This window comes from Candoia aspera, chromosome 6 (genome assembly GCF_035149785.1).
Source record: "Candoia aspera isolate rCanAsp1 chromosome 6, rCanAsp1.hap2, whole genome shotgun sequence".
NCBI lineage: Eukaryota > Metazoa > Chordata > Lepidosauria > Squamata > Boidae > Candoia > Candoia aspera.
Window position 1 is genome coordinate 6923248 of NC_086158.1, and position 18059 is coordinate 6941306.

General features: G+C 46.4%; 1 protein-coding gene across 2 annotated transcripts in view; it reads right to left on the bottom strand.

The window, feature by feature from the left end:
* Window positions 1–17690, bottom strand: part of CLCN2 (chloride voltage-gated channel 2) — a 95838-nt gene extending 78148 nt beyond the window's left edge. For both annotated transcript variants that reach the window (XM_063306362.1, XM_063306361.1), the window contains exon 1: window positions 17567–17690. In XM_063306362.1, coding sequence (XP_063162432.1) covers window positions 17567–17620 — 54 coding nt within the window. In that variant the 5' untranslated portion in view covers window positions 17621–17690. The remainder of the gene's footprint in view (window positions 1–17566) is intronic.
* Window positions 17691–18059: the final 369 nt, after the last annotated feature.

Consider the following 18059-nt stretch of genomic DNA (forward strand, 5'->3'; position numbering starts at 1 on the left):
CGACATTTGGTTTCAACAGCCCTGGCCTTTCAAATGCAACTGGTGGCTTGTTTTCCAGCAAGAACTGCTTGAAAAAATACAGCTGAGTGAGAATTCGGAAACTGCCAACCTCAGCGGAGAAAGCAGCTCAGCGGGGGGCGGGGGGGGGGCTTTTGCCCAAGGAGTAAGTGTAGAATGCATCTAATTCTGAACTTCCTCCTTCGAAACTTGAGGGAAGCTCATTTCTGCAGAATGCAGGTTTAAATCATGAAGGAAGGCTGGGAGCAACATTTAGGCTTGCATGCAATAGTAAAGAGGACAGAACTTTGCAAAGGTGTTCATGGTAAGCATGAACAGCAGCTTAACATCAGCCTGGATTAGATTCACGTAAAATAAAAAAGGTGGGTCATCGCCATTCTCTACTGAAATTTGCTTAATATACAATTGAAACCAGAGGTTTTTCTTTGGGGATTGATGGACAAACAGTTGGAAAAAAGTCATGGAACTTTGTTTTTACGCACAATAACTGCAGCAAGATTATTGTATGCACAAAGATGGAAAGATTCGGCACTACCACAACGGAGAAATGGTGGGTAAAGAGGATGGAACTTGCCGAGATGGCTAAATTGACTTCTTTGACCAGAGAAAAGACAATAACAATGTTTATTGCTGACTGGGAACCCCTTATGGACTTTTTGCGTGAAATGAGGAAAAAAACACTGTATGATTTATGATTCTGATGATTAGACAGGATAGATTATAGAAAGAAGAGAGTTATGTTGTAACCATAGCATAAGAGGCAAATTTATAATTGTACTTATAACTGCTGTAAAGAAGATCGGAAGCTACTTCTTTGTATCTTTTTTCTTTCTTTTCTATTTTTTCTTTTACTTTCCCCCCCCTTCTTGCCCTTTCAGCTTTCTCTTTGATTTCTTTCTTCTTCTTGCCCTTTTAGCTTTCTCTTTGATTTCTTTCTTCTTTTCTTTTTCTCACTTTATATTAGTTTGTATTAGCTTTTATCTTCTTTTTAAAAAAAAACTTCAATAGAATTATACATTAAAAAAAATCTGATGAAATTTGCAAAATATGCTTAACTGGGACGGGATATGATCTAGCAGGTGCATTCATGCTGCCTGCTAAGCTTGGCTTGCGTTAACTTGGACTGGGATTGTGGAAGCTGTGCAGATCCAGTTTCTCGGGTTCACTTATGGTTCAATAGACTTTTGCTTCAAGGCTCTAAAATCATGCCTTGTTTTTAACTTGGCAGGCAAGCCCAGCAGGACCCCACCTTTGTCAGCACCCCACAAAGGCATGCCACATCAAAAAGCAGGACTTACTTTTTACTTCTTCCAAGTGCTAATAGGAGGACTGAAGGCTCTTTGGTGGGCCAAACATTTTCAAGGTTTCTTTCCCATAAAGGCTTACCTTGACCAAGGGCCTGGAGCAGATGGGCACTGTCATTTAAAACATTTGGAGGACACTGGTTGCCTGTTCCTGACCTACATGAATGCATCTGAACCCTACACAAGGTGCTGGGTGAAGTGTAGCATGCTTGGTGGTTTATTTATTTGTTAGATCTGCATCTCACCTTTAGTTCAGGAGCTCAAGGTGGCATATACAGTGGTCCCACAACAATCCTATAAGGTAGGCTGGCTGAGAGAGGGGGACTGGCCCATGGTGCTCACTGGGATTCTGTGGCCAAGGGGAGACTAGGACCTGGGTCCAAAACCTTAATGCAGTGTTTCTCAACCCTGGCAGCTTGAAGATGTGTGGACTTCAACTCCCAGAATTCCCCAGCCAGACATCTTCAAGCTGCCAAAGTTGAGAAACACTGCCTTAATGGCTACACCATGCTGGCTCTCTTGTCTTGTGAATACAGCCAGATTTTGCACCGACCTCAGAAACGTGTTGTGCGAACACAGCCCCTGGGTGCACTCCGGGACCAGGAGAGAATGCCCATTCACGTTTTTGCCAAGCTAGCTAACCATGATTCAGCTGCACACGCACTTCACAGATCCCTCATTAAGAATCCTGATTTCAAGACCTAACAAATGAGAACATGAGAACAGTGCAGGAAGAGGCCAACAATGCCTAATTCCACTTCAGAAAATCCATTTTGCCTCAAAGGTATGACGTCAGGAAAGGCTGAGGAAGGAGGTGGCTTCCTTTCCATGCTGCCAAACTAGGCCATCCTAGGTGAGAGGCTAAACACAGGGAGGGGCCCACGGATGGGGAAAGAGGGGGAGGGAAACACCCCCCTTTCAGCTCTCTGGCCCACTTGCCTGTCGAAGAGCCCTGGCCATGGCAGATATCTGAGTCACGCTGAATTGATCCAACAAATCTCTCTCCTGGGCTGCCTTAATCAGTCCCAATCGCTGCGTGGGAACAACAAGAGCTTGTCAAGTTTAATCCAAGCAGACCTACAGCCCAGGAGCCCTGCTGGTGGAAATATCTGGGCTCCAAGGCCTTCACTTTGCAGACTCAGTGACTTTCAAACTTTCCGTTTTCCAGGCAGAGCTCCATAAAAATTCCATGCAGAGAAGCTTCTGTGTAACCAGGGGGATAAAGACAATGAGACTAGGCCGAGCTCAGCTTCCAATCGTTATGGAGCAGGTAAAAATGACCTTGCCGGTGACCACTTTGCAAAAGGATGGAAGAGGCACGCATTCTGTCCGGTCTGCACCCACTTATTGGGTGCAGAACTTCTAAGAGGCACATTTGGGAGCAGTTTCTAATGTCTACCTGCAGATCCAAACCGAACAATATTACTTCCATAAGCGTCACGTATCTACATGCACGCATGTGTGCTCATGTGCGCGCACACACACACACACTGCAGCTGCAAAAGAAGCTGGAGTACCAGAAATGACCACAGCACACTGGGGGGAAGCAGTGTTAATTTATTAATTTTATTTATATTTCAAATTTCTATCACCACCCATCTCTCCCGAAAAGGGGACTCTTAATTAATTCTTGCATCCTCTCACCACCATTAAACCACACCTGGGTTCAGCTGTCCCCCTAAGCCCTAAACCAAGAGTTATGGAATTCAGTGGCTGAGTTTGCACAAATTAAGGCAGAACCTCATCAACCCTGTTATGGCTTAACAACCCAAGATGCTTAACCAAGTAAGTCAAAGATTAGCAGGTGCATTTCTACAATGTCTTCCCGGGGGTGTTGTTGTTGTTGTTGTTGTTGTTGTAAAGGAATGTAGAAAAGGTAGGAATCTTTAAGGGAGGCAGCTCAGTTCTGGGAAACTGAAATGCTTGAGAATGGAACTCCCAATATCCCCGCTCTGACGATGTTTGGTTAGGCTTTCAAGATTCTGCTATTATACCCTATAACAATAAAGTAGCATTCCTGGAGTCCTTATGGCTTCTATTTCCTGAGTTAGGCTACTTTTGACAGTGTGGTTCAGATCCAGCCCAACTGACCACAGGTTCATGCAATAGCCAAGCTAAGCATGTTGTGTGAATGCAGGCTATGGGTGAACCCACCCTTGTGTCCCAGCGCCCCCTCCTCTGCAGATGTGGGGCAAGAATTTCCACCAGCAGGAAAGGCTTAACCCTGTTGTGTACATTCAGAATGTGCACAAGCAGGCCAAAGTGTGCATGCCAGAAGCCGTAATGCAATAGCGCTGCTTCCTTAGTTTGATGTTTGTGGCCACCCGTTCAATTTGCCAGATGGCATACGTCTCTGGGCAGCAAAGAGCAAGTTATAAACAACAATAAAAACGTTAGCAAAAAACTATTGACACCTGGGGCAGCGTACATGTCTCCCTCAATAACCCTTTAAAAACAGGCTGATCTAACTTCCTGGCTCAATGCCTGGGGGAAAGCCAAGTTTTTAGTGCCTTATAGAAGGCTATCAGGGGACAGGCTGTTCCCTGTTCATCTGAATCTCAGGGGACAGGCTGTTCCACAAGGCAGTGGAACAAGACACAAGGCAGCCTTCCTGGGGTCCCATCAGATGGCAATGCTTCAAAGAGAGGACCCAGGGTATGTCCACCCTATTGGATCTTGTGGGACCAACAGAGATGTTGAGAGATAGACCATTTAGAGATAACCTGGCTTTGTGCCAAGAAGGGCTTTACAGATAGCAACCAGCACCTTGAATTGCACCTGGAAACCTACTACAAGCCAGCATGATGCAGAGTAGTGGAATTACATGGGGACACTGTCATACATGCTTAAGTACTTCTACTGCTGCATTCTGGATCAGTTGTAGCTCCTGAATGGTCTTCAAGGGCAGTCCCACGTAGAATGTGTAGCAGTAGTCCAACTGAAAGGTGGCCAAGACATGAGTGACTGTGAGTAGGACTCTCAGTTGAGGAATGGGCACAGTTGGTGCACATGATGGATTTGTGCAAAGGCCCTCTTCGCCACAGCTGCCACGTGCTCTTCGAGCAAGAGTTGAGAGTCTACAATGACCGTCAAGTTGCACACCGGTTCTGTCTGGGGCAACGCATGTCCAGGCATAATATCTATAAACCACAGTTAAATAAACCATGATTTGGTGCCATGCATGAGCCCAATCTTAGAGGCATTCCATGTAACCAAATATATACCCTTTGGCCTCCTATTCACTTGCCCAGCCATTCAAGCTACCCCTTACATTCTTGTTGACTGTAGCCAGGTCACTTAAAAGTTGAACAGATGCATTCCCACAACCTACTAGGCTTGGCTAGTTTTTAAAGCCTCGGTGTGCTACGTGAACCCAGCCTCCTTGGTTAGTTTATGTTCAGTGTAGTGTAGAAAACCCAGAATGGGTTATTCCAGTAACCAGATGAAATGTGTTGAGTGAACGCAGCTTTGCATGCACTGAAAAGTATGTTGTAACTTACGTGATAGAATACCTAAAGGAGTATGTGAACGGCTAGCTGTAGAAACTGACATTATAAATAAATACATAAATAGGGACCCAGATACAGTTTCCAGCATTTCCAGACAGAGCTGGGGAAGAGTCTTGCCACAAATCTCAGAGACGGGAGCTATTAGTCAATAGCTGTGTTTGCGTTGTGCTAGATTCACACGCACAACCATGCACATAGGTTAGTCAGTTAACCCCATTCTCTGGATTAGCATGCCACACAGAACTAAAACTGACCACCCAGGCTGGGGTTGAACAACATGGCAGACCAGAATGGAGTTGACTCAGCTGCATTCACATACATTGCATAAGGCTGGTTACTGAATGAACCTATTTTTATGGGTTTCTGCAATACACTGAACCATAAATTAACCAGACAGGCTGGGTTTGTGCAGCATGCTAAGCCACAAAGCCTAACCAAGAGAAATACTAAGCTTAGCACTTTCTGCGTGTGCAGCCACTAGATCGCTGTCTTTCAAACTTCGCAGAGGGACTCTGGGTAGTTAAGTTAGAGCCATGTTTTTCAAACTGGGCAACTTTAAGATGTGCAGACTTCAACTCCCAGAACTCCCCAGCCGGCTGGGGAATTCTGGGAATTGAAGTCCACACATCTTAAACTTGCACAGGTGGGGAAACACAGATCTAGATCATAAATGTTACTGAGTATGCTATTGCTTTGTAATAAGTACATAAGTAGTACTTATAATAAGGGCAAGAGCCTGGAAAAGAAAATTGCTAGATATTTGTGGGTTGCTCCAAAAAGCCCATGAAAGTCAGATCCTGTGGGATCAATGCAGTTCTAATCTGGAAGGGAACTTGGAGATCATCTAGAACAGCGTTTCTCAACCTTGGCAACTTGAAGATGTGTGGACTTCAACTCCCAGAATTCCCCAGCCAGCATACCAGAATTCTGGGAGTTGAAGCCCACACATCTCTGAGAAGTTGCTAAGGCTGAGAAAGACTGGGTTAGTTTATAATTCAGTGTCCTCTGCAAACCCCCAAAATCCATTAATTCAGCTGCTAAGCCTGCAGTTGTTTTAAGACCTGGCCTCATTCTTCCCTGCTTTGGCTCCATCTCAGATCTAACACCGAGGCGCTTCTGCTGATGGGACCCTCAAGTCACTACTCCTTGGAAAATGTGCAACCCTGTCAAATCAGGGAAATGCACTGAGCAGAGAGAGCATAAAATCCATAGTCATAAAAACAGATTAACGTTCAGACTGCTTTTGGGCGATAAAAGCAGATACTAGAGAAAAGATCAAGGTTACCGAGTGGCAAAACCTGAATGGCCAAGAAGAATCTGGCACTGAGAGGGGGTGGGTGGGTGAAGGAAGAACAGAGTGTGCAGCAGCCTTGAAGCATCATAACAAAAGTAGATGCCTTGGAAAAGTACATAAGAGGCTCAGTGAGAGAAGCCAAGGGCTACTGTTGGGAGATTTTCTTAAAGCAACATTTGAATGCTTTAATATTTGCACACTGACATAACAAAAAGCAGGTTTATATGGTTTATTCCTACTGCAAAGTAAGACTGTCTCGGTCAGATGCAATTCCTGGACGGGGCCATTTAGCTTTCTTAGTGACAACATAGAAATCATTTGCTGTACCTCCTTATGGGTGGTTTGTCAACATGCCAGTCCAGCATACAATCCTAAAATTTCCTGGTGGTCTCCCATACAAGTAGTAACTGGGTTTTCATAGATATTTCTTCAAGAGCAGGCAAGGAATCATACTCTCAAAGCAGAGATCGGCCAGTCTCTAACAGCTAATCTAGTGTTTCTCAACCTGGGCAACTTTAAGATATGTGGACCTCAACTCCCAGAATACCCCAGCCAGCACAGCACAGCACAGCACATATCTTAAAGTTGCCCAGGTTGAGAAACACTGAGCTAATCTCAAAGAAGTTCAGGTCATGGACTCAAGAGAGGGCCAAACGCTTTCTTAATGTTCAATCTGAAATAAAGTCTTGGGCTTTGTCAACAATCTCCTCCATGATTAAAGCCAAGGCTCCAATCTCAGCAAGGTACCTCTGACATTAAAACCTCCTCCCACCAACCAAATCCAATTTAAAACTGCAGCCCAAATTCACCAATAAAGAGATGGATGCAAAAATGTACTAACATTTAAATGCCAATGTCCAATTAGATTAATTCCAGCAGACTGCCCACAGAGTCTTGTGCTTGGAGAGAATATTTGAGATTTGGAATCTGAAAACTATGCAGCCATTGCCCAGCCTCCATGAGACTATATGAGGTCAGGTTTTTCAAAGGTGCTTTTAACTCCTCTTCCTCTTCCTCTTCTTCCCTTGAGACTGCAACGTTTGAGAAGGCAACCTGGGAAAATGCAGCTTGGAAGGGCAGCCTGCTCTTTCTGAAACCAAATCTACGCAATAAATAATCCCCAGAGTAAGCTAACCTTGGTTAGTGTTAAATCTCAGCTGGGTTTTAGAGGGCCTCTGTCCTAACAGTCAGGAACCACGCTGAGACGAGGAATAGGTCTCTAGTGTTTATTACTGCTACATAAGACAGAAAATCCTAACAAACTGAAGAAGCGTGGGAAAAACCCAGACAGATAAACCCCAAAAGTCAAGGCGGGTCTGATCTGTGTCTCTTGGAATGGCTGCTTAATTCCTCAGTACTACGCATGCGTTTTCCCCCCTGGATGGAGGCCCCCTCCTGCTCGCCATCAGTACTCATGACAGCCTCAAAGTGTTGTGTGAATGTAGCCAATGACTTGGCCCAGTCCTTCTCCCAAAGGCTGGGTTCGTCAGACATGTTAATTAATTAATTTATCAAACTTGTATGCTGCCCGACACCCATGTATGTTTATTCTGCATACAGAATTAATCTGTTCTCTGAGTTTGTGCATTACATTGAGTCATCAAGCAAGCAAGCGGGCTGGGTTCCCACAATACATGAAGTTACCCAAAAAACTAAAAAGCCACTAATTGAAGTGAACACTCATCAACCTTGGTATGCTGTGAGAATGCAGCTACTTGGCTTTTGCTTGACCCAGTTAAGCATAGAGGGAGTCCTCAACTTACAATCATTCATTTAATGACTTTTCAAAGTTATGATGGGGCCGAAAGAAGTGATTTGCAACCAGTCCTCGCACTTACAACTGTCACAGTGTCCCCGCAGTCACATGATCAAAATTCAGGCACTTGGCAACTGGTATGTGTTTACAACAGTTGCAGCATCTTGGGGTCATGCAATCGCCATTTGCGACCTTCCCAATGAGTTTCCGACAAGCAAAGACAATGGAGGGAGCCAGATTCGCTTAATGACTGTGTGATTCACTTAATGACCATAGTGATTCACTTAATGTCTGCAGCAAAAAGGTCATAAAATCATGCATGACTCACTTAACAACCTCATCTCTTAGCAACAGAAATTCTGGTCCCGACTATGGTCGTAAGTCGAGGACTACCTGTATCTTGGAATACAAATGGAACAGAACTTCAGCATGGAGGGTGTATTCCACCAATGATCCATAATCCTCTCCAGGAGGAATTGCAGACAACCAGTAGGTTGTCAGGTCCTTCTAGAATCTCCCAAATGCCTAAGGCTGAAGGGTGGGAAGGCAGCTAAGTTCCCATGACTTCCATGCTTAAACCATCTTTTGGTGGTTTGGTCTTTTCCGCAAGGAGGACTAGCAAAAAGGACTTGGTGGGATGTCCTGGTCTCCCAAGCTCTAGCTAGATAAGGATCACAAAGGCTTGCTAAACCCATTCTCAAAAGCTGGAACTCAAAGACCAGAAACTTGTTAACTGAAGTTTCAAGCTTCACTTGCTGACTGAAATTTCAAACTTCAGCTGTCAACCAAACTTTCAGCGCTGGGCAGTTAGGAGGAAACCTGGAGAAATTTCCCAACAGCCAGCAGAATCTGTGGCCTGGGTGCCCAGTGACCAGAGTTCCAGCACACCCAGGAAGAATGACTCAATTACAATAACCTTTCCAAGGTAAAGTCAATTTGCAGAAAGGCCAAACAAATCAAAGTTCTTCCATAAGAATTCTATTTTTTAAAAAATCCTTCAAATGCTAAACTGTCACTATTTAAATCTCCTTTCCTAATGCTTAAAAAATGTGTTTTCTGTATTTTCTATTTCAGGCTCTGTTTCTACCTTGCTTAGGGAGACAAACTTTGTGCCACAATGATTTTATCTTCACAATAGCCCTGTAAGGTAGATAAAAGTGAATGCCTGTAATAGTATGTGGGAATGACCTTGGGAGACTGGGCAAAGAGACTGCCTACGGAACAGTCAGATAAGAGACAGCATAGCCCGCAGCTGGATAGTGGGTGGGGCAAGGGGCTCAGAAGGGACCTCCCCTAGTTTCTTGGGCTGTCAAGGAGAGTGGGGTGGGGGGAGAATTGTACTTTTCAGTCTTGCAAAATTCTGTTAATGTAGCCTTACAATAAAGTAGAATTAGCTCATCTGGTTGCCTTTCCTGTCTGGTCTACCTTGTCAGAGTTCCTGAAAAAGCCACTGGCTGAAGATTGCCCACCATCCTTCACGATGGATGGCAAATTGGATCCCAGGCTCAGAGGTCTAGCCACAATGCAGTATGCCTTGCAAACTGGGGTGGGGGGCACGCAGGGGGAATGGGATACATGAACTGGATTGCACAACATTTTAAGCTATTTATAAACTGCCATATCTGGGTCTACACAGCAAGCTAGGCCAGCCTCACATTGGCTCCACATGATAGATGAACTCAACCAGTGTTATCTGCTCACAGTCTTTTTCTTGAGCTTCGCAAAAGGTTCTCCCTGTTGGTTGCAGAAGGGAGAGATCCATATTCCTTCTCCAAGGTCGGTCTACAAGATTCAATAGCATAGGATTTCAGTTTTCCCCACCCAGGCTCTGCCTGAGTTGCCTCTGTGGCCAGAACATCCTTCAGAATCAGGATCCTTCAGGAAAACTGAAGCTTCTCAGCAACACAGACTCCGTTCTTCCCCCAGCCTTTCAAATGGCCCTGTGGCACTGCCCAGTGTTGAAGGTTTGCCAGAAAGGTGCCAAAGGTTCCATTGTGGAATGTCCCAACCCTGAAAAGGGCCAATCTGAGATCTTTTCGGAAAGTTCGACACATCTCGAAAGGTGGTCATGATTGCTGAAAGCATGTCCCATGTACTGAACCCAACGTTTGCTTTTCCAGCCAAGAATGAGCTCCTGTTAATTACACTTGGGGATCCAGGGCACCAGAAAAAAGAAAGAGAGAGAGAAAAAGAGAGAGAGAAAGAATTGGGCTACTTCCTTGGCAGTTGGGCATAGACCAACTTTTCCCAACCTTGCATTTGCCCATTTCAAAGGCTTCCCAACCAGCATGGCCAACCAGTTGGCTGTGCACTCTAAGAGATAAAGGCTACTAGATTGGAATAGTCTAAAGCAGTGTTTTTCAAGCTTGGAGACATTAAGATGCGTGGACTTCAACTCCCAGAATTCCCCAGCCAGCACACGGTTGTAAGTGTGAGAACTGGTCGCAAGTCGTTTTTTTTTCAGCACCGTCATAAGTCCAAACTGTCACTAAACAAATGGTTGTTAAGCGAGGACTGCCTGTACATAGGGTTCTCTCCGAGGGACGAAAACTGTCCCCGCCCCCACTCCTAGTCCAACTCCTTAACCACTACACCATCCTGGTTCTCTTACTGTGGAAAGTATCCACGGTTCCATCTTAGTTACTGCATATCATGGAGAAACGCTGCACAAGTACGCTTGTCACCAACAAAGTGTCTCAATATCTGTGATGTTCTCATGGAAGCCATTGTAATAGAACTGACCCAGAGGAGTTAACCCTGGGTCTTGGACTTCTTCCCGGAAAGAGAGTATCAAGTGGACTTTATCTGCTCACTTAATTCTGATTAGACTAAAGACCATAAAGAAAGGAAAGTGGGTCCATAAAGCAATCAAAATCCACCATTAGCCAACACCTTCATCCGAGGAACTACTCAGAGGTCACGTGGCTTCTCAATTCTCCAGCAGGCATTCTCCGATAAGATTGTTGTCGTCAGTAAAATAAGAGGAGGAAGAAATATTAGGTTATGTTCCCCACCTTGAGTTATTAATTAAATAATAATAATAAAGGTGGCATAAAAAAGTCTAAAAAAAAAAGATGGAACAAGAAGGCCAATGAGGGAGAAAGGAAAAAATGGTGTATAAGAAAGAAAAAAGATCCCCTTGTGTTATTGCATACTAGCCACCTATTACATGTCTCTTGGGGTATACAAAGCATGCTCAAAACCCAAACTGGGAGTTTTCATTTCACACTCACAGCCTGGATATCTACAAAATGATCCTTGCAGACAGTCAGGAGGAATCAGGTAGCACTTTTCTGGACTAACACATTTTATTCAAAGGCATACACTTTCGTGAGCTGCAGCTGCATTCACACAACGTGTTTACCCAAATCAGAGAAAGACCTGTGGATGCATTCATCCGGTAGGCTAAACCTAGTTAGCATTAACCTTGGTTTACGAAGTTAACCAGCCCTCTCACATGGCAGGGCAAATATCCCATTCAACCAGATGCCCTTGAAATGGGCAGCAGCACATTTTGGACCACTCTGGGGAATAATGGGAGTTTGTTGTGATCGCACCTATCTGGAAAGGGCCAGGTTGGCTGGTGAGAGCTAATTGTGGGAAATTGAACAAGACAGGCATGTGTTAATTTGCAAGCATAAACATTCTTTCCATTTGCCTCCTTGAGACTCCGCAAGCACTTCCCCATTGTTAAATAGGAGAATGCCTGTGCACAGGGATACATTCTTTCCTCTATTTTTTTTGACAATGTTGGAATTTAGACTCTCTGGGACAAAGAAACAACAGCTTTGTCTATGTTTATTTTCCTCCTCCCCGCCACACACGCACGCGCGCACACACACACACACAGACACTTTAGAAGACCTATATAAGCATTCCAGAAGTGGCAGGGAACAGCAAGAGGGAATCCACTTCTAAAGAAGTTTTTCAAATACAAAAAAATAACCTTGCTTCAAAAGATCAGAATGCAGCAATGGCACCTTGACAGCAACGTTGCCTCTCTCATCTGTACTCCCAATGCCCAAAGTCTCCTTGTGCGGTAACAATCCACAAAATATCAGCAGATTTTCACAACACACTTAAGCCGGGTACTGAATCCCGTTTTCTGGATATGCACAAGGCAACAAACTAATCAAATGGACTGAGCCAAAAACAACCCCTAACCAACATTAACGCAAACTCAGCATGTTGTGCGAATGCATTTGCTGCATCTGTGTCTGTGTCCATTGAGTGAAGTAGGCTATCTTGTTTGCACTGATGATGTTACCTAGTTGGGTAATGGAACATTTGCAAGCAAACCACCAAACTCAGCCAAGGACTCCATAGGCTATCCTGCTAAGCCATACTGTGTTTTCGTACAGCATATCATTTAACATTACAAGTTTGTTCTGTTAATCAGGGTTCACACTGTAATGTGAATCTAGCCAACCTTACTTGCTGAGAATATGGAATCCATCAAGATGCTGCTTTTTGAATGTGGAGTTTCTCCCCCTTTACCCAACGTTCAAGTCTAATTTCCATAAAATAACTCACATGTGAGAAGGAGACTGACAAATGAGGTTCACCCATTGTGCTGAGTCAGCATGTAGTTTACAAATCATAGTTCATGGCTTAGCGGCTTGCGTAAAGCCGATTGTGGCTTAGCTAGTAAACTATGGTCCAAACAAATCATGGTTTTGTGCCAACCCAATCAAAATGAGACAGACTGGTGCAGTGTTATCCTGCTGTCTGGGGGCAAGTGAAGATTTGAATCTGGGTTTCCTCACTTCTAATCCAACTCCATAACCATTACTTTGCATGGATTCTTAGCCCCAGAATCTGCCCTTACAAGCAATTCAAGGCCACAAGCTTAATAACCAGAGTGATCCATTTCCTGGTCTGGAACGTTCTGATGGACCAGAAATTGACCAAGAAGTTTGGGCTGGCACCACTCTCTAAGCCCCAAACATCCAAACCAGTTTCCCATCAGATGAGCCTAGCTTGTTGTGTGAACGAAGCCACTAAGTTAAAGTTGATTGCACTAACCACTGGAAAATGTGGTGGCGCAGTTTGGAACATGATCCCTTCCAACTGCATGTCTGGATTGTATTCCTTTATGTGTATGTTCCCTCTTAAAAGTGTCTCTCATAGTGGCAGTAGGAGAAAAAGGCTTAGCAGAGGCTCTCCTCAGAAGGTACAACACCGACCTCCCCAACTGGATGCCTTCAGATGCACTGGCCCGGATGGCCAGGGCAGGGGATGATGGGAGCCAAGATCTAATCATCCGGAGGGCACCGTGTTGGAGAAGAGTTTGCTTTTGGAAAAGCTTTCCAGATTTAAAAACATGGAAGAGCTTTCTATTTTAGGCGACTCCATAGCCCTTCCTCTCATGCAGCTCCCATCATTCCCAACTAGCGATGGCCCAGCTGGCTGCAAGTTCTGGAGAAGAAGGACAGAGCCCTGCTCACTCTCACCTTTGCAAGGGAGCTTAAGGGATCTGCTCCAGTTATGATGACGACACCCATGACTGATACTCTGTCTTTCTTTCCAAGCCAAAACAATACACTTTCTTTTGCTGGCCTTGGACAGGCACTCCTCAACCCAACCTCCTTTCCTCTCCCTCTTGTGCCAACGTGCAATAACCAAAAGGTTTTCTTTTCTTTTTTTTGCTCTCCTGGCTTCCAGCTCTCGCAAGATCTTCAGAACGTCCACCCAGACAGCATTTGTCCAGCTAGTGGCCAGCATTTCCAGCCCTATCATTAGGCAAGTGGTTAGTTTGTTTATTCTTCGGGTCTTTTTATTCCCAGAGAAAGGCATGGGTTGGATTTTCCATCTCAGAAGTCCAAATTTTTCCACCAGGATGAAGGCACTTTGTGCTGTTCTCCTTGACTCAGCCAAGTGTCCAAAACCAGCCAGCCAGGACATGTCAACAGCTTTGAGCAGGCCAGGTTAAACAACTAGCAGATGCATTTGGGCAACATGCCAAGTTGGGTCAGTTCTAACCCGGACTGGTTTTTTTCCCCCTATGGCTTAAGAGCGTTGCGCAAACCTCGCCCCTTTCCTTTATGCATGGTGCCATGTATCATGTGAATCGGAAAAATGGGTGCATTCAAAAAGCAAGTTAAATCCAGAAGCACCTGCAGGTCCAACCTGTACAAAAATCAGCCACTCTGAAATCTCTGTGTTGGAAGCTGTATCTTCAAATCCCCACAAGCAGTCTTGGGTGGTCACGATCTCTTTGCCTAATCTAATTTGCAGGGAAAGTTTTCTTTTTTAAAAAATGCCTGTTTTAAATACATTCTATGACATCCTTTCAAATCCAGTATCTGTTCAGCAGGCTGTTCATTATTAGCGAAGAGTAGTACTTCTCAGCCTTGGCGACTTTAAGACCTGTGGACTTCAACTCTCAGAATGGCTGGCTGGGGAATTCTGGGAGTTGAAGTCCACAGGTCTTAAAGTTGCCACAGTTGAGAAACACTGGTTAAGAGGCTGTCAGCCCCACTAGGGAGACCGAATCAGGAAACCAACTCCACAGGAAAGCTAAAACTACTTTTACTGAGCTTAGCTATAACAACAGAATCTGGCAATTCTGATTGTGCTATACCTCCTCCTCCGTATTTTTATTTATTTATTTGTTTGTCTGTTTATTTATTAATCAAATTTATCACCGCCCATCTCCTAAAAGGGACTCTGGGCCGTGGAGTTCAGTGAATTAGGGAGGTGTCTGCCTGAGCCGCTTCTGAATGTTATCTCATTTCTCAGACTTTAAAAATGTATCGGCCGTCTTTTGCCAAGGCAACGATTCCTGCATATCTCCGTCCAGATCCTCTTCCTTGCTCTTTACAGAGACCTTTGGCTGGCACCTAAAAGACCCCTGTGGGCCCCAGGCCAGCCTTCCTGGAGACACAATTCATTATGTGGCAGATCAATAACCTGCTTTCCATTCAGGAGCTCAAGGTGGCTTCCTACTTTTCTCAGAAAAACAACCCTTTGAAGTAGGTTGGGCTGAGAAAGAGAGCTCTTCCCCCCCAAATGTCCTCTCTCGCAGTTGCTGCCCACCTGGGGGACTGTATACTGCCCCAACCTGTAAAAGGCCAGGATGCAATTGTAGGAGAGGATCATGAGTTTTCTTGACAACAGTATGGAAGTGGTTAGCTATAGGTTCCTCCGGGATGTTTTTTCTGGCTTCTCAGTCTAGCCTTCAGCCTTGGGATCTCTGGGTGGTCTCCTATCCAAATACTCCCTACGCCTCACCCTGCGTGGTTGCCTAGTTCAAATAATCTTAGGCAGGAACTATCACCGCCTGAGGCTTAGGCTACTTGCCAAGTCTTCGTACAAATGCCACACAGATCTCTAAGCTACAAGACGTCTGCCTTGCACATCTGCACCCCTTGGCAAATTCAACTCTCCCAACCTTCCCCGCTATGACACAACACAAGATAGTGGCATTCTCACAATACATTAAACCTACTTTCTGGGATTATATAGTACACTGCATCATCTAGTAAAGAGGTGGGGTTTACAGAACACGTTAAACTATCCACAGGTGTCCACAAACAAACCAAGGTTAAAGCTAACCACACACAGGATGCTGCAGGGATTGATCTGCTACGATTTCAGCTGACTGGATTTAAGTGTGCTGTGAGAACATGACCCAGGGCTGATGCCATCACAGTACTGCCCAATGGGCCAATTCAGGAGGAAGACCGAAACCACAATGTCCCCAAATCACCTTCATTTTCTGCTGCAATCCTCTTGGCTGCAGTTATCCAAGATTTCCTAACTTGGCAACAGGGTTTCTTAGGGGGGACTCCTAACATGATCACTCTGCAGTCCTTGGTGCTCTGAGCTTGGCGGTTTGCTTGCAGACGTTTCATCACCCAACTAGGTAGCATCATCAGTGCGAGGGAGTGTGGGGTGTGCTCCCTGTTTATATACAGTAGCCTGCCCTGCCAGTGTGGGTGGGGGTGTCAGGGAACTACCTAGGAGAAAACCACACCTCCACCCACACTGGCAGGGCAGGCTACCATATATAAACAGGGAGCACACCCCACACTCCCTCGCACTGATGATATCACCTACTTGGGTGATGAAACGTCTGCAAGCCGACGACCAGGCTCAGAGAGCACCAAGGGCTCCACCGTTCAGCCCTGAGCTACAGAGATCCTCTTCTACCGGCGATCACTCCTTTACAGCATCTTGGCTACTGTAAATGCCCTTCTTCAGGGCTCCTTCGCACAACTTGTCTTTTCCCTCACGGTTTGCCAACTTCCAGATGCAACCACTTCAACATCAGAGACGGCCTTACTCAAACTAAGTGCGCCCACCTTCGTAAGAAAGGGTTTGCTCAAGGCCTGTCAAGTGCAAGAGGGAAAGATGGGGTAAAAGGCAAGCTTTCTCCATGGCTGCCCTAACTCTGCCCTAACACTACCCCTACCGATAAGGTTGGCCCCTTTGCTCTGGTTGGCATTTTAAGCAGGCATTCGATCTGACCTGAAGTTGGCCAGGCTGTTATGCGCGTGCCCTTCTCGAAGATGTTGGGTTGGTTATTTCTGGACCGCCTATTTTACGTTTTCGTCATTTAACCACCCAGAGCTGATCAGCTAGATTAATATAAAAATGGTGTGAAATAACTAACTAAACCAAACTAAACGGTCATTGCTGGGAATTCTGGCAGGCTGAATTCCGTGCTTCTGGAAGTCCCCAGTGTTTGTTTATGTATTAGGTTTATATTCCACCAGTTTTGTTCAGGAGCTCAAGGCAATTCACACAGTACTGTTTCTTCCCGTCTTCCCCAGAACAGCAGCCCTGTGAGGGAGGCTGGCCCAAGGTCACCCAATCTGCTTCTGTAGTTAAAGATGGACTAGAACCAGGGTCGCCCTGATGCCAGGCCAACACCTTCACTCAGATTAGGAAACACTAATTGAACTGCACCCCAAAACATTTTCCCTTCGCTTGGCCCAGTTCAAACCATCCAAGTGCTCAAACTGGCATTTCACAAAAGATACCTCCATTTGGTATCTGGGAAAGCCAAAATCTAGGCAGATTCACACAATTCAGTTAACCAAACCAGCTGGCTAGTCCAACAGGGGAAGCTACGAGGAACCTAACTAAGATTCACTGCACCTGTTGGGTCTGCCACTGGCCTGGGGAAAGGGTGTGGCGCCAATACAATCTGTCAGCGGCAAATCCTGATTGCTGTCAAGCCGGGCCACCCCTGAAACTTTCACAAGCAGCTTCTTAGGAAGGAGTTGTCTTGCACCCATTTCGCCCTGGGGTGCCTCAGCTGCTGCAATCCGAGAAGGGTAAAAAAAGGGGCTTGATGCGAGAGGGCTGGGAAAGACGGGGTGAAAGTCACAGCACCCGCTTTTTTGCAGAAAGCCACGGACTCCCTCCCCGCTGGGACCGGAACAACCCATGCTTAGAGGTATGTTGACCGGCCGAACTCCTGGCCCTAGCTCGGCGGAGCACAGCGCAGCCTCCTCTATTCCTAAACCAAAGCTTTCTCCACATGCTCAGAGGCTGCCTGCTTTCCCCCTGCCTACTTGCTCCCTCGCCGGTTTAACCTCTCCAGCGCGGAGCCTTCCAGATGCGGAGGTTCGGGGCAGGCACTCTGCACATGATCAGAGCCGCTCTCTCCTTTCCGTTTCTGCGCTGGAAACAGAAGCCGTCCCGCGGCGAGGCAGAAGGCGCAGAGGCCACTCACCAGGGTCTGCTCGTACTGCAGCGCCCGCTGCTCCAGGCCACCCTCCGCCGCCATCCTGGCCGCTGCTCCGGCTCCCCCGCTCCGGCCAGTGGTCACTCCGAGCAGCCCCACCGGCGCCTCCCTCCCCTGTGCGGCACTCGGCCGCGGCTCCTCTCCTCCCTCCGCTTCCCCACGCCCCCGGGCGGGGAGGGGCGGGACGGGGCGGGACGGGACTGGCTGGCCGGAACAGGCTGAAGGGAGGTCCCGGGGCAGCTCCGCCCCGCCCTGCTCCCGCCGGACCCGTTGGGGGAAGCGGCGCCTGGGCGGCTCGGAGGACGCTTCGCGGACGGGCCGCCAACTCGCGCGTCCTCACCAGGCCGGCCCGAGCGAATAAGCGGCTCAACTGTATTGGCCGGACTGAACTAGAGATACAGACCGGATGCCTCGTCCCGGATCAGCGTGCATAAGAGAGCACAGAACGCGCTGAACCCCGTTACCAAATTTTCCCCCCCCC